The sequence below is a fragment of the Vespa mandarinia genome, chromosome 11 (genome assembly GCF_050613455.1).
Source record: "Vespa mandarinia isolate Hongniang chromosome 11, ASM5061345v1, whole genome shotgun sequence".
Classification (NCBI taxonomy): domain Eukaryota; kingdom Metazoa; phylum Arthropoda; class Insecta; order Hymenoptera; family Vespidae; genus Vespa; species Vespa mandarinia.
Genome location: NC_140820.1, coordinates 3,914,574 through 3,929,010, shown reverse-complemented (window position 1 = coordinate 3,929,010; position 14,437 = coordinate 3,914,574). Strand labels below are relative to the sequence as shown.

The following is a 14,437-nucleotide window of genomic DNA, read 5'->3' as shown; positions in this document are numbered from 1 at the left end:
TAAATTGCAATATTGCAAAAGAAAATATCATTGTATTGTTTCTCGAGATATGAGAAAGTTATTAGGATATGTAATTAATCTTCGCTTTGAAAGTCAAATTATATATAGCTGATCGAAGGATGAAAATTAAACCATTTGGATTTATATGGGTATTCTCTTATCTTTTTGGATCTGGTTAATTATCATTTGGAAGTCGCGTATAATTTTACTAGTACCGGGTTACGGAGAGAGAGAGAGAGAGAGAGAGAGAGAAAGAGAGATATTAATGAAATATGGCTGATTGTAAATTTTCTTCGAAACAATGCCATACCATACTTGTGGTGTAATTAATTATCCTTTTCGTTATGCGTAAAATTATAATGAATTTATGATTTAACGAAGTTAGATTTGAGATAGCTCAAATAATAGACTCGTTGAAACATAACGTAATGAAAAGAGTACAGATTGGATCTCTTCGTAGTAATATCGATCCAAAATTCAAATGAATTCAATCGGGGAAGTCAATTTCTCATGATTTTGGAAGAGATAACGCGGAATTTTGGTCGTGTCGCTACATCGGACTTTTGAGATGTGCCGAGCTCATTAACGTTTCACGAGCAAGGCCGTTCCAAGTTGAAGTCATATCTCTGGAGGATACGCGGCTCGGTTTAAATATCAAAGTGCACGAATCCAGGTTCCCTCCGAGCCGTCTCGTCGCATTGGCCATCACGAAACGTACGTCCATTTCCCCTCATCGCGTTGCTGGCTGGATGAATTATCAAAATTTCCGCAACACATACCGCATGCGAGCTCCTCTCCCTTTTTCTCAAGTGACCTAAGTAGCACGGTCGTGGTGCGCATAGGGAATGAGAACGACCTCTTTCTATTCTCCTTTTTCATCCCCTTCGCACGGCAAGCCAGCTTCCATTCGTTCGTCCTCCCCTTGTCATTTTATTTTTTACCATTCCCACTTCTACGCTTCTCCACGACTGAATTATCAAGATTCTTTTCTCTCGAGTTTACGCATCCATAAAATCAGACCTTCTTTCTTCCTAATGTCCCAGTTATTTTCCTTATTTTACTTTTTGCCTATACGAAAGAAGATTTTAAATTGTTTCGTTGAAAATTAAAGTAAATTTTATTAAGATCATTATGTCAAACTTTTCAACGAATTCAGGATGATAATTAAAGCTCAGCGATCCAATCTTAGATTCATCGTTTCTCTTTCCTATAAAAAGGCGGGTTCGCGAAGATGATCGTATGCTTTTCGAACAATAACGTGACTGAGAGCGTTGCTGAGAAAATAGGGCCGAGAGCAAACAAAAGGAGAAAGAAGGAAAAAGAGAGAGAAAAGTCAAGCGACCTATATGTCGATGGTCTTGTCGTAGGCGTAGGTGTAAAACGCCTACTCGTCTAGGTGCTCGCACGAAAGAGAGCGAGTTATTCTCGCTTATTCACTCAGGGTCACGATACTCCAACGATGACGTTATGCTTTCCTGCATATATCGTGTCATCTTGAAGGGGTTTTCAACGTCTACGTCATTTCTAGTTCTCTTATTTCTTTTTCTTTTTTTTTTTCTTTTCTTTTTTTTCTTTTTTTTTTCATGCTCTTTCATACTCCTTTTTGTCTGTATGATTTTCGAAAAGAAATAGAGAAAATCTAAGGTTCAAGATCACTTTGAAAACTAAAATGCTTTCTCATAATTTATTCCACGCTCTTCTTTATCGTTCCTCTTCTTTCATTACGTTCAAATCTCTTGCTTTAATCCGTACTTCTTTTCTCTCTGCATTTTCAACTCATTCTACAGTTTTTTTTCTTTTCCTTTTTTTTTTTTTTTCCCAATTCCCATTGAACATTATAAAATACTTTCGGAGAAAATGGCTAACGGATTTTAGTTCTAACTGTCTCTGGTCAGCGATCAAATTTTAATCCGTCCAAAGGATTAAAGAAAAATCGTGAAGATTAAAGAAAGACGTCATTATCGATCGCACTACTCGACTCGAGTACGATTCCTTTTCTTTATTCAGGAAGGAAAAGCGAAATGTTACTTTGAAGTAAAAGGAAAAAGATAAAGGGAGGGTTAAAAGGGTAACCGCGCGGTAAATGGTTTTCGCGTTTCGTTCGAAAAATCGAGCATTGCGAGGGACATACTTTACAGTAATCGTGGAGGCAAAGTCGAGAGGAAGAGATCGGTGAGAATACGGGGTTGGTGGGAGAAGAGGTGGAAGGGGTTGGACTGAATAAACGAGCAGGAAAGTGTAGCATTCCCGAAGGAAAGCGGAACCGAGGACGACCTTTTTCTGGCACTTTGCGCTCGAGTGCATTCCGCGACTCAATACATAAGTATATATATATATATATATATATATATATATATATACACGTTTATATTTTACATGGCATGCTAGCCGTACAATACATCGCAACCGAATGACGATACCGAAATGAATTCGGTGGCTCAAGGGAAAACGATATTGAAATCACGCGAGTCGAGTCCAACCTCTTCGGCATCGTAGTCATCGTAAGCATCGTGGTCGTCGTTATTATCAATGCAACTAGGCCAGCTTGAAATAGAAACCGTCACAACTGGGGCAGTTAATGCCCAACGACATTCCTTTCTATGCGACAAGCAAGGAAACTCTTTTAGTATTGTCCTGTTATTAATTCTATTATTTCATCATATAGGATAATCTGTAATAAGTTTCTGTTTTAAAATCAAATGAACAACGTTGCATGTTAGAAATGTTCATTGAAAAAGGCATAAACACGAAAGAAATGTTTCTAGGAAGGAGGCCATTTAAATCGTTCTTCTTTGACACCACGAAACAGGACGATTCTCGATTGAGAGTTAAATGTTATCAGGCAGATGACTCGATTTCGAACTATTTGATGCGATGCGGATGCTCCAATAGACCGAATCATTGGGATCGGAAATTGGAGTGGATACTACGATCCGATCGGATTCGATTGCAATTCGTATGACCTCCCTTCTCTCTTTCTCTCTCTCTCCTCTACACCCATCTCCTCGCTATGTTACTATCCTTGAGACAAAAACGAACGGCATCGGAATCCCCTGGTAATCCGAAACTGCGCTTGGATTTTCGAACAAAGATCTTTTTAAAACGTTTTTCTGTGAACATCACGAGCACGATACAACTATAGTTGCATGTATCTTTTATCGTTGATCAAGTAAACGAACCACGTTCGTTCATCGCCCTAATCTTTTCTCATCGTCTCTTCTTTCTTTTTTTTTTTCTTTTTTCTTTTTCCTTTCCTTCTTTTTCTATTTTTTTTTCTTCTTTCTTTTATTTTTTTTTCTTTTTTCTCTTTGTTATATTTTCTTTTTTTTTTTTTTTTTTTTTTTTATGGCAAAGAACTCGCACCCGAAATTCACACATAACTTGCATGCACGACGGTAATTTCATTGCCAATCAATTAACGGCACGATGGACTTGAAAGCGTGAATGAAAAAAAAAAAAGAAAAAAAAAGAAAAAAATAGAAAAATATATTGATATATCATAAAGATAAAAATTTTTGGGCTGATATGTGAAGAAGGAAAATGAAATGTTTTCCCGTTTTCATCCGTCCTGCCTGATCTCCAATAAAAGGAGAACATTTAAAAGCTTATATCTTCGTCTTTATCGCTGCATTACCTTTGTTTCGTCATATGTCATCGTTTCATAATTTATTCGGCCGATGCGAGCGACTTGAAACGTAATTAGAGAATGGATTCTTTAAAAATTGAAGATAAAGAAATTAATCCTTCGGATAAAATAGATAAATAAATACACTCGCATCGGTAAGCTCGCGTCCATTGCGATCCCTCGTTTATGTTGCGTGTTGGTGTTGGTGCAAGGGGCAGGAGATACCGATATACATATGGTACGAGTCGTATCCGACCCACAGTGGCGAAGGATACGAAGGTCGCGTCTCGAGAGTGAGCCCAAATTCGAATTACGGAGTGGCCAGCCTAAACCTTACAAACATCCGCGAGAGCGATCAAGGCTGGTACGAGTGCAAGGTCGTCTTCCTCAACAGGTCGCCTAACAGTCACAAGAACGGTACCTGGTTTCATCTCGACGTCCACGGTGCGTGCCATTTTTTTTTTACAATAATTATTATTATCATAATGATTTTACTTACAGGACATTTTCGAATACAGGGTCGTTATTATACAAATTTCAAAGAAAGGTGCACATACACGTGTTAAAAAATAAAAAGAAAAAAAAAAAAAAAAGAAAAAAAAGAAAAAAAAAGACAAAAGAAAAAGGAAGAAAGAAAAAGAAAAAGGACTAGAAAGATTTAAAGTTAAGCGAAGTTGACGAACGGGTATTCTTCCTTCATGCTTTTTCTTTCTTCGTCATATTCATCCTATGTAAAAATAAAGGATACCGATCATGGGTAGGGGTAGGTGGTGGGTACTAAAAAAGTTTCATACCCACAGTAGTTACTTGGTGTAGTAGTTACTTTTTCGAAACTTTTATCCGACTTACGTCAGAGAGTACGAAGTTACATTGCGCTCACCCCAAACTCATCTCCCTCTTACCTCGCTTCCTCTTGAGTCCTTCTTCCCATTCCTCTTAATATTACTTCGAGCTTAAGCAGATTATACGTCTACAACTAACGTATTTCTGTCATATTTTAAACAGAATTAACTTTACGGCGAGGCTTACATCTTTTTCTCTCTTCTTCCATTCTTATGATAAATTTTCTATTCGCGTAGCTTGGAAATTGGGAAAAAGGCGGTTCGCAAATGTTATATAAAATTTTACGACATTGAAGTTGGTTCAAACTCAAACATCATTTTTCTCCGAGCATCGAGTTTATTTTATTTCATATTCTTTCTTATTACAAAGTAATAAATAATTTTAAATTAACGTATTTATTTGTAAGACGAACAAATTCTAGATATTTTCTTTATTAAAAAAGAAATAAAAAGATGAAAAAGTTCATTCGCATATCTTCGTGAGAATTCGGCAAAATACCTACGAGAGTATCGCTTCTTCATGCTCCGTTAAACGCTTCGAGCGTTGTTTTCTCTATCTCAGATTTTTAAATTTCCCTCGTCGCAAAAGAGAAAGACGAGAAGAAAAATGGTAGAGAAATTGAGAAAAAGAAAAAGAAAAAGAAAAACAAAGAAAGAACAAAGATATTTGCCTTGTGAAGAACCGCGCAAGCGTTTTCCCGATTCGTCAACGTCGATGGGACAACAAGAGAGAGGGACAGAGAGAGAGAGAGAGAGAGAGAGAGAGAGAGAGAGAGAGAAAGAGAGAGATAGTGAGAGAGAGAGAGAGAAAGAGATAGGACCAAAAGAATCAAGAAGAGAAGAAGAAGAAAAAGAAAAAGAAGAAAAAAAAACTGTAGGGAGGGAAAAACTTATTGCCGCGTTTTGTTTGGCCATAAATGTCGCGGAAAGGCCAGAGAAAAGGAAAAGCATTTAGATTGTGAACAAAAGAGAGTGAAAGAGACGGAGAGAAGAAGAGAAGAAAAAGAGAGAGAGAGAGAGAGAGAGAGAGAGAAAGAGAGAAAAAGAGAAGGAAGAAAGTGACTCCTTTTTTTCTTTTTCTCTCCCTTCGTGTTTTCCACCCCTCGTCATTTGCTCCGAAACCAAGCCTCGAGCCGTCGGGCTTACACTCGACTACGTCCACCACGACTACGACGACGATAGACTCGGCATCAAAGAGAAAAATACTCGGGGCACCGGAAAAACGTTTAAGGCTCCTTTGTCCTTCACTGAAGTGCCTCCGTTCGGCCGTCGAGCTCGCATTACAATGATAGAGTACTGTCCGTTTTTCCGACGTCGTCTCGGACGACGTCCACCATCGTATGTAATTTATATTCCGAATCGTAATTACGATCCACTAACGGAGAGATAGGAGGAAGGACGGCCGACTTACAATTACTTATTTCAATATCGCCTAAGTTGTGTAATTAATGATCTCGAAGTTTTCCATAGGAATAAGATAAGAAGAAAATTGCAATTTCGTTGAAGAAGTTACGAGCCGATATCGTGAAAATTTTGTGAAAAAAATTTCTGAAATGAAGGAAGGATAAATTTTTCTTTTTTCTTTTTTTTTTTTTTTCTTTCTTTCGTTCGTTCGTTCGTTCGTTCTAAATGTAAATTTCATCATTTTACGTCGTATGGTAACCGAACCATTATCTATATATTCCTATTGTCATTCTAATGAGAATACGAAAAGAAAGATATTCGAAGAGATTCGACGGATAGAAATTATCATCTTCCATCGGAGCTTTTTCTTTACATCTGCGGTGGACGTCTAAAGCGTAGAGTTTGGCGCTCGTCCAATTTGTAGCGCTCGGCACGATATAAAGTCGCTGACATGTAAACACTCGAATTGAATGTTGGATTGGTTTCGTCGTGAAATATTTGATTTATACGCTGGACAAGGACGAAAAGAACTCTCTCGATCTCATTCTCTAACATTTGTTCCTCGCTTCTACGTTATACACGACTTATACGTTTTTTTCCCTTCCCTCGAGAGAGTCGAAAATTCATCGAATTTTTCGATAATTTTTGAATAAAATAAATCTCTTTCGAAAGATGTTCTTTTTTTTTTTATAAATAAAAATGGACCACGGTATTTAATTGATTCCTTATCGACGTATATTATTGCTTATACGAAAATTAAAATTATAATGACAAAATCGTGAGAGCTCGTGTATGTGCAAAATTTGAATATTTTTTCTTTTCTTTTTTTTTTTCTTTTCTTCTTTTTTTTTTTTTTTTTTTTACTTTAAAAAAAAAAATCCAACGAACGGTGGAACGATTAAAAACATAATACTCAATATTCTTGCAGCGCCACCCAGATTTAGTATAACGCCCGAGGAGATGATTTACGTGAATCTGGGCGATGCGATAATATTGAACTGCCAAGCCGAGGGTACTCCGACGCCTGAAATTCTCTGGTATAAGGACGCAAATCCTGTCGAACCTTCGCAAACCATCGGGATTTTCAACGATGGTACTGAATTGAGAATTGCTACCATCAAGAACGAGGATATTGGTGATTACACTTGCATTGCGAGAAATGGAGAGGGTCAGATCAGTCACACCGCGCGAGTCATCATTGCAGGTGAGAAAGATAATCATTATTTTATTGTGTTACTATAGATTTATTTTTATTCTTAATATTCAAAGAAAAAAGTCGACTTTTCCGAAGGTACTCCGTAATAATAATTTATCCTGAAGTTTTAACAAGAATTACTGATTCATACGGATTTGTTTGATTATAATCCAGCAGAATGTTTATTTATTATGACATGTTGAATTAAAAAAATGATGAACACCTAACTTAATAAGATCATGTTTGTTCGAATGGCATAATTATTGCTAACTTTGTCTTCAGTTTATGCTGAGAACGCGTAGCAGTAAGAGATCGTCGACAATAACGATCTTTATTATTTTCTATTTAGCTTTTTACCGTCGATCACGTAAGTCCTTTTTTCATTTACATTAATTCTTTAGTTATTGTATTTTGCATATATGTATATTTTATATATTGCGTTAAAAAAAAAACAAAAAAGAAAATAAAAAGAATAAAAGAAAAAAAAAAAAAAGAAACAAGAAAAAAGATTTTCTAGACGAACGTCAATTTGATATAATGGAAAGCAAAAATAGGAAACAACAATTTTTGTCTCGATGTTATAAAAAATTTTTCAAGTGAAAAACAAAAAAAAAAATGATGTCTTTTTTTTTTTCATCTTTCGTGTCGTTGTTATTCTTTCTTTTATAACGCGTTAATCCATTGTGAAAGCATTTTCTGAGACTTTTACAAGTCCATACGGTGTCCTTTCTAGTCGACGTCGGGTTCAATCGCGTCACAACGTGAAGTAATAACTCATTTTTTCATCCGACCTCGCAAATATCACGCGGGGAACATTAGCGGATGCTATTAAGCATTAACTTCTGACAGAAACGCATTAGCCTTGGTAGAACCATGATGCGGCTTAATCCACTTGGTTCGCGGTTGCGAGACGACGACGAGAGGCGCCTACCACGTAGAAAACGATCCTGCTCCATCCCCCTTCTTGTGTCAGGGTAAAAAAAATTAAGAAAAAGAAAAAATATACAGAAGGAAAAATAGAAGGAAAAAAAAAGCAAAGAGAGAAAGAGAGAGAGAGAGAGAGAGAGAGAGAGAGAGTGGGTGAGAGAGTGTGAGAGAATGAGATAAAAATATTGCAGGCATCTCGCGAAGAAATCAAGCCGACAATAAGTAAGACAAGCAGCCTTTTTCATTTTTCTTTTTTTTTTTTTTTTCTTTTTTTATACTTTCTTCTACGACACGGACAGGCAAATATTGTATTTTCTTTTGCGACGCTTCGCTCTACGAGAATATTTTAATTTGTTATTCTGGTACGACCAAGGACAGTGGTATAATCAGGATTTTTCTTATCAGCGTTTCGTCGCGAGCGAAAAATGTCGCGTCGTTATGATTTTTCGTTCTACGAGAAAGGTACAAGCTCGAGTAATTTTATTGTTGTATATTCGTACATATATATATATATATATATATATATATTTATTTATATATATAGGTGCGTAAGCATATCTCATATTTTACGGGGAAAATAATCGCGAAGAGTATCTTTACACAGAAAGTACGACGTTTATCAGATAATCAATAAAAACTGAATTGCGACGGCTATTGACGAACACAGCGTTATTAGACACAAATATTTTCGATAATTACAGATCGAGCGAATACCGATATGGAAATTCCGGTAACCACAGTATCAGAGAATACCTCAAAGCGAACCAGTAATTTGATGGTGTTGTTATATCGGCATAGACGCTCGATACGATCAAATAATCAAAGTAAGTCAAAGTGGTATAATTCAGTAATTTTTCAATTTCCATTCATGACATTCTTCGTATATATATATATTATATATATAATTTTTAGTATCAATTTGCTTTGTAACTCGATCACGCTAGTAAAGATAATAGTTTATTTTTGAGCCGAATTGCATGTCCATATTTATCACCTTGGAGTTTGCCTACATTTTTTACCATCAAGTTTTTAGCATACTTTTTCGTGTTGAACTCGTGAAGAGAAGTAATTGACTTATATCACTGTGGCTCTCAAAGTAGTTCGAATCAAGCGCGTATCAAGCTCGAGAAAGAGAAAAAAAATATATAATTGAAAAAAGAGTGAGATAAGATAAAGAAAGGATGAAACAAAGGAAGAAAGAGAACGTTAATTCACGATCGGTATAATATTGTATATAATCTGATTGACAAAAATATCTCGTGATTAGAAACAGAGAATGAGAGCTCGCGAATTATCGAAAGTGTTTCAGCCATCACCGGCATTCATTTTTACAAAGATCTTTCACAGAGGTTTTGTTGTTCTCTTACACGCTGGAAACGTTTCATCGCTAATGCTGTTCATCGAATCACACGTACATATTATATATTTACATATTCACATACACACACATATACACACACAGGCATATATACATACACATACATACACATGCGATCATTTTAGTATCTTAATAATGCTCACGGAACGACTGGACAAAGCTTTAAGTGTTTCTAGCATCCGCTTACAACATTGTCGATGGTTTCTTTTACCTCATTCGTGCCAACACCGAGCGATCGATGAAAATAAATAGCGATCATGATCGAGCAACATATCTCGATGAAACCAATTCTACTATTCGTCCCGTAATGGACAGGAGCAGGAGAAAAATAACGAGGAAATACGGACGGACGGACAGACGTATCCCACTATTGCGCACCCATTAAAGCCTGAAAAAGTTTTCTTCTACTTTTTTTTCCTTTTTTTTTTTTTTTTTTTTCTTTTTATTTCCTTATATTTCATTTCTCAGCTTTTGCGTTATCATTATGATTATGCATATATCATCGAAAGCTAAAGAGCGATAACACTTACAATACCCGGTACTCGAATATCTTTCTTCTTTATTACTTTTTATTTCTCCTTTTTTTATCATTTTTTTTTTTCTATTTTTAAATCAATCGATTAACGTGATCGACTTCGATCCTAAAAAAGTATGTATTTTATCTAAGGTAAATCAATATGATTGAAATTTGCTAGTCTTCGAGTACGGGGTATATATTATTGATATATTATACATCGTAAATCTTATGAATTGATACGTATCGTTCTGTATGCGTGTCGTTTCCTCGAAACGATAAAATTCGCATTAGGTAAAGTGGTTACAGTCCACTACTATCATCACCAGCACAATCACCATCGCCATTTTCCTGGTTACCTACACATCTCCAGCGGCTCCTTCTGGCCAATTAAGGGTGCTTCTCGCGCGCCGCGAAACTCGCGTTAAAAGACGATTTGTCTACTTTCCCCTTAACGCAGCACCCCTCGGCTAATGTTTTTTTCTGACCCAACGATCTTATATACTTTTTCTTACATATTTCTTTTCCAACACTTTGCCAGAAACTTATCAAATTTTTATCGAGTACGAATCGAAGGACGAGTAATTAATAATTTTCTCTTTAATATGTTGGGACAAATCTTTAAATGTTTTCCATCGAAATTTTCGCAATTGAAAAAGTTTTAAACCAATAAAAATTTCGCCATAATATCTCTCTGATTGCAAGTTGAAAGTAGAATATGACATTGAAATAAAAAGAGAGAGAGAGAGAGAGAGAGAGAGAGAGAGAGAAAGAGGTAGAGAGAGAAAAAAAAGACGTAATTCTATTTTTCTAATCTTTCAATTCCTATTCTATCCCATATGAAATAATACTGACAGTCGGCAACATTAATACCAAGTATTTCAAATGACAACAAAGAAGTTAAACTTTGTCTAACTCTTTCTCTCTCTCTCATATATATATATATATATATATATATATATATATATATATATCTTATATATATATATCTTTCTTACTACTGTCATCGGTGGGAAACTTTTAAATCTTGCTTTGAATATTTAGCGAAGCTCCTGAATCCATCTTCCTTACTTTTGGATCCACGAACCGTGCCAAACTTAAAGTCTATATACGCATAGCACGTTTCTCTCCGCGTTATTGAATATGCAATAGAATCGTACGAATGTAATTATTTAATCGCACGATAATAAATTATATCTTCGCTAATTGCCGACTGTAGCGTTAATTCATAATATATTAATTAAAATGATCGTCATAGTGAATCATTGGATATGATAGATCTTATAAAAAGTTTTCAACTTCATTGACCTCCTTTCTAATGTTTCTTCGAGTCGAGAAAGTACATCTAACGGAATTGCTAAATTGAGTTGCTTCTCTTAGCTATAACTACGATGTAACTTCTGTTGCGAGAACAGAGTAAAGAAAGATGAAACACAATTAGTTATAATTAATTATAATAAACTCTTTTTATCCTAGCAATTAATAAATAGAATACTTTAGAAAGACGTAGTAGAAACGTTCTTTCATGATTTCTTTTTTCTATTTTTTTTTTTTTTTTTACTTTTTTCTCATAAAAGAATGCGAGATAATTTTTAGAAAATATAGTCGGGTCGGTGAGTAAATTGAAACGTGTAATGCAAATTTAATAGTTGCGCGTACGTGGATGTCCACTTTTTTAGTTACAGCAAAAAAAAAAAATGAAAGCAAGTTTGCTGGGCTTTGATAAGAATCGTGCGTCTTACGAAAGACGGTATGGTAGGTATCTTTGAAATAGTCACCATTAAACTTCAGTGCACTTCTGTGGACGATGAATAAATGAATACGGGTCCTTTGAATCACCTCTCGGCGCAAAGCGAAACCGTAGAATATACCAACACAAGGCGCGATACGTTCGTTGGTATATATTTTTCAAGAGACGATTCACAGAGAGACAAATATTCTTTTATTCGTCCTTCAAAGAAGTGTAGATAGGTATATTGAAGCGAATGATAATCATTCATTGTATAAAAAGCAATTCACTATTAAATATCTCCGATTTGTTACAAATAATGCATTTAAAATTCATTCGAGTCGACATTATGGAAAAACATTTACCTTTTCTATTAATAGATTGCTCAAATAAATCATAGTAATATCAGATATCAAAGAAAACATACATCGTTCATATCTCGAACGATATCCCGTGTTATGACAGCGTCTTTTACGCGGGAAAGAATTTTATAAATTCGTACTTTCGCGTTGGAATTCTCATAGCGAAGAATGAATCCTCTTCAATCCGGAAGATCTACGATTCTTCGAATATTTCTTACATCTAGAGTTGAAATCCTGGAGCGCGTCTCGCGCATCGCGCGGATACATAAAACCTACCTTAATCCCTGCAAGTGACGACAGATCGGATTGTGGAAAATATTGCTGAATCGAAGAAAGAGTTCAACCTTTTGTTGGCTGAGATCGATCCCCACTCTTTCATTCCTTATCCACTCTTTCGTACTCTCTCTCTTTCTCTCTCTCTCTCTCTTACTCTCTTACTCTTACTCTCTTACCCTCTTTCATACATCCATCCCCTTTTCCATTATATACTAGCTACAATGATATTCCCTTCTGGAACGTCGAATTCGTTGCTCAAAGCTCCGAGTTTCCAGATTCTTATGGGTATTAAAGTAAAAATTCCATCGGGTATCGACAACAATATAATATGTATCCTGACAAAGTATTTGTAGGGTGATTCATGAATAAGTATTTGAGAGTATGAATGTACGCGACTATTATCTTATTCTTAATGAATAATTAATATTCAATAAGAAAGAAACTAATAAACGATTATAATATCTACGAAAATACAATGATACAATATCTAATAAATAAAACGTCGAAGAGAGAAATGTGCTTTATCTGCGAATGGAGAGATCAGATCGTGGTACGAGTAAAGTAATAACGTGGTTGTCCTTCGATTTTTGGCCACATCACGTTGGCCTCTAGTTTCCCATGTATATATTTACGAGGGTTCCTATTTGCGAGGGTAGAGTCTGGCTCGATACTGGCACGATCTCGTTTCATGTCCTGTTTCTGCATGGACTAACATTAAAAGCACTACCGTCCATTTCGTACTTTCGTCCAGGATATTAGTCGGCCCTAGCTGTGTTTCCGTCATCACCAACAACGAAACGAATTGCCGTTCACAATGATCGTTGCTTACTTTTCCAACGAATGAAAATAAATAAGATGAGTCAGTTAATAAATATTTTCATTTTTCTCAATTGAAAAAGAAAAAATTTATTCTCGTTCTAATTTCGATATAGCATTTTAACATTTCATTAAATATCATTTACTGTATTCGTAAATCAAGAAGATTTATAAACTGAGAAGGAAATCAGGCCGATCGTCTTAACGTCGTAAAAGAAAACAATGCCGAGGGGCAACTATGATGTTTGATTCAAGCATTTTAATCGAATACGAACGGCATTGCATTTGAAATGTAAAAGCGTGCGGGCCCCGTCTTATATTCGCAATGTTTCGTCACGACGATTCACGAAGATTTATTTTCACTTTATGGATATCTTATTCCGCTATTAATCGTCGTTCGAAGTTACGCGATAATAGCAGGATCGAATCGAAGGACATCTCTGATTAAGAAAAGGATCCAATGTTTCGCAAATTTTTATTCGGCTCCTTTCTTTCAAATTTGTTCTTTTTTTTGTTCTTGTTCTTGTTCTTGTTCTTGTTCTTCTTCTTCTTCTTCTTCTTCTTCTTCCTCTTCTTCTTCCTCTTCTTCTTCTCTCGAGATATCACGGCGAAGAGGGAAGAGCCCATTTGCATTTTAATTGAATTTCATTCGAGAATATCCAATATCATTATTCTTGATCGTTGAATACATTTGTTTGTCACGTTGTTCATACGAGCGTGGAATTGCAACGCTTTTGCTCCTAGTATCTTTCCTTTAAAACGATCATCTAAGGACCCACTCGACTCGTTCTTTTCCCCGTTCCCGAATGTAAAAGCGATTCTGCGAAGCTTTCGAAGATGCTCCCACACTGGCACGATATTAAGCTATACACGCCATTTTGTTGTAGAAAAAAAAAAAAGAAAAAGAACGAGCGAGAAAGGGAGAGAGAAAGAGAGAGAGAGAGAGAGGAAAACAGAGAAAAAGGAAAGGAACGTCGATCAAAGGAGAGAAGTGCGATAAGGACAGGCGGAATCTTTTCACGGTGCGTTTAATTTCCGTTTCGACAGGAGGAGCCGTCATTATGGTACCGCCGTCGAATCAGACGAAGCTCGAAGGAGAGAAGGTTCAGTTTTCTTGCGAGGCGAAGGCTCTTCCGGGTAATGTGACGGTACGTTGGTTTCGAGAAGGTGCACCCGTCACGGAAGTTTCGTCTTTGGACACGAGAGCTTCTATCAGGATGGACGGCAGCCTTGTCATTAGTCCTGTCAGCGCCGACGACTCAGGTCAATATCTCTGCGAGGTTACCAACGGTATTGGCGAACCCCAAAGTGCCAGTGCCTATCTCAACGTTGAATGTAAGTTGAGATAAACGTGTTTTAAAGAAGAAAA

General features: G+C 36.2%; 1 protein-coding gene across 25 annotated transcripts in view; it reads left to right on the top strand.

The window, feature by feature from the left end:
* The window catches only part of LOC118441461 (protein turtle), a 194,435-nt gene that overhangs the window by 159,339 nt on the left and 20,659 nt on the right, over positions 1-14,437 (top strand). For 17 of the 25 annotated variants that reach the window (XM_085660332.1, XM_085660326.1, XM_085660321.1 and 14 more), the window contains 4 exons: positions 3,838-4,069; positions 6,800-7,075; positions 8,695-8,817; positions 14,116-14,403. In XM_085660332.1, coding sequence (XP_085516458.1) covers positions 3,838-4,069; positions 6,800-7,075; positions 8,695-8,817; positions 14,116-14,403 — 919 coding nt within the window. The remainder of the gene's footprint in view (positions 1-3,837; positions 4,070-6,799; positions 7,076-8,694; positions 8,818-14,115; positions 14,404-14,437) is intronic. The other 8 variants (XM_035865883.2, XM_035865882.2, XM_085660339.1 and 5 more) reach the window with 4 other exon arrangements.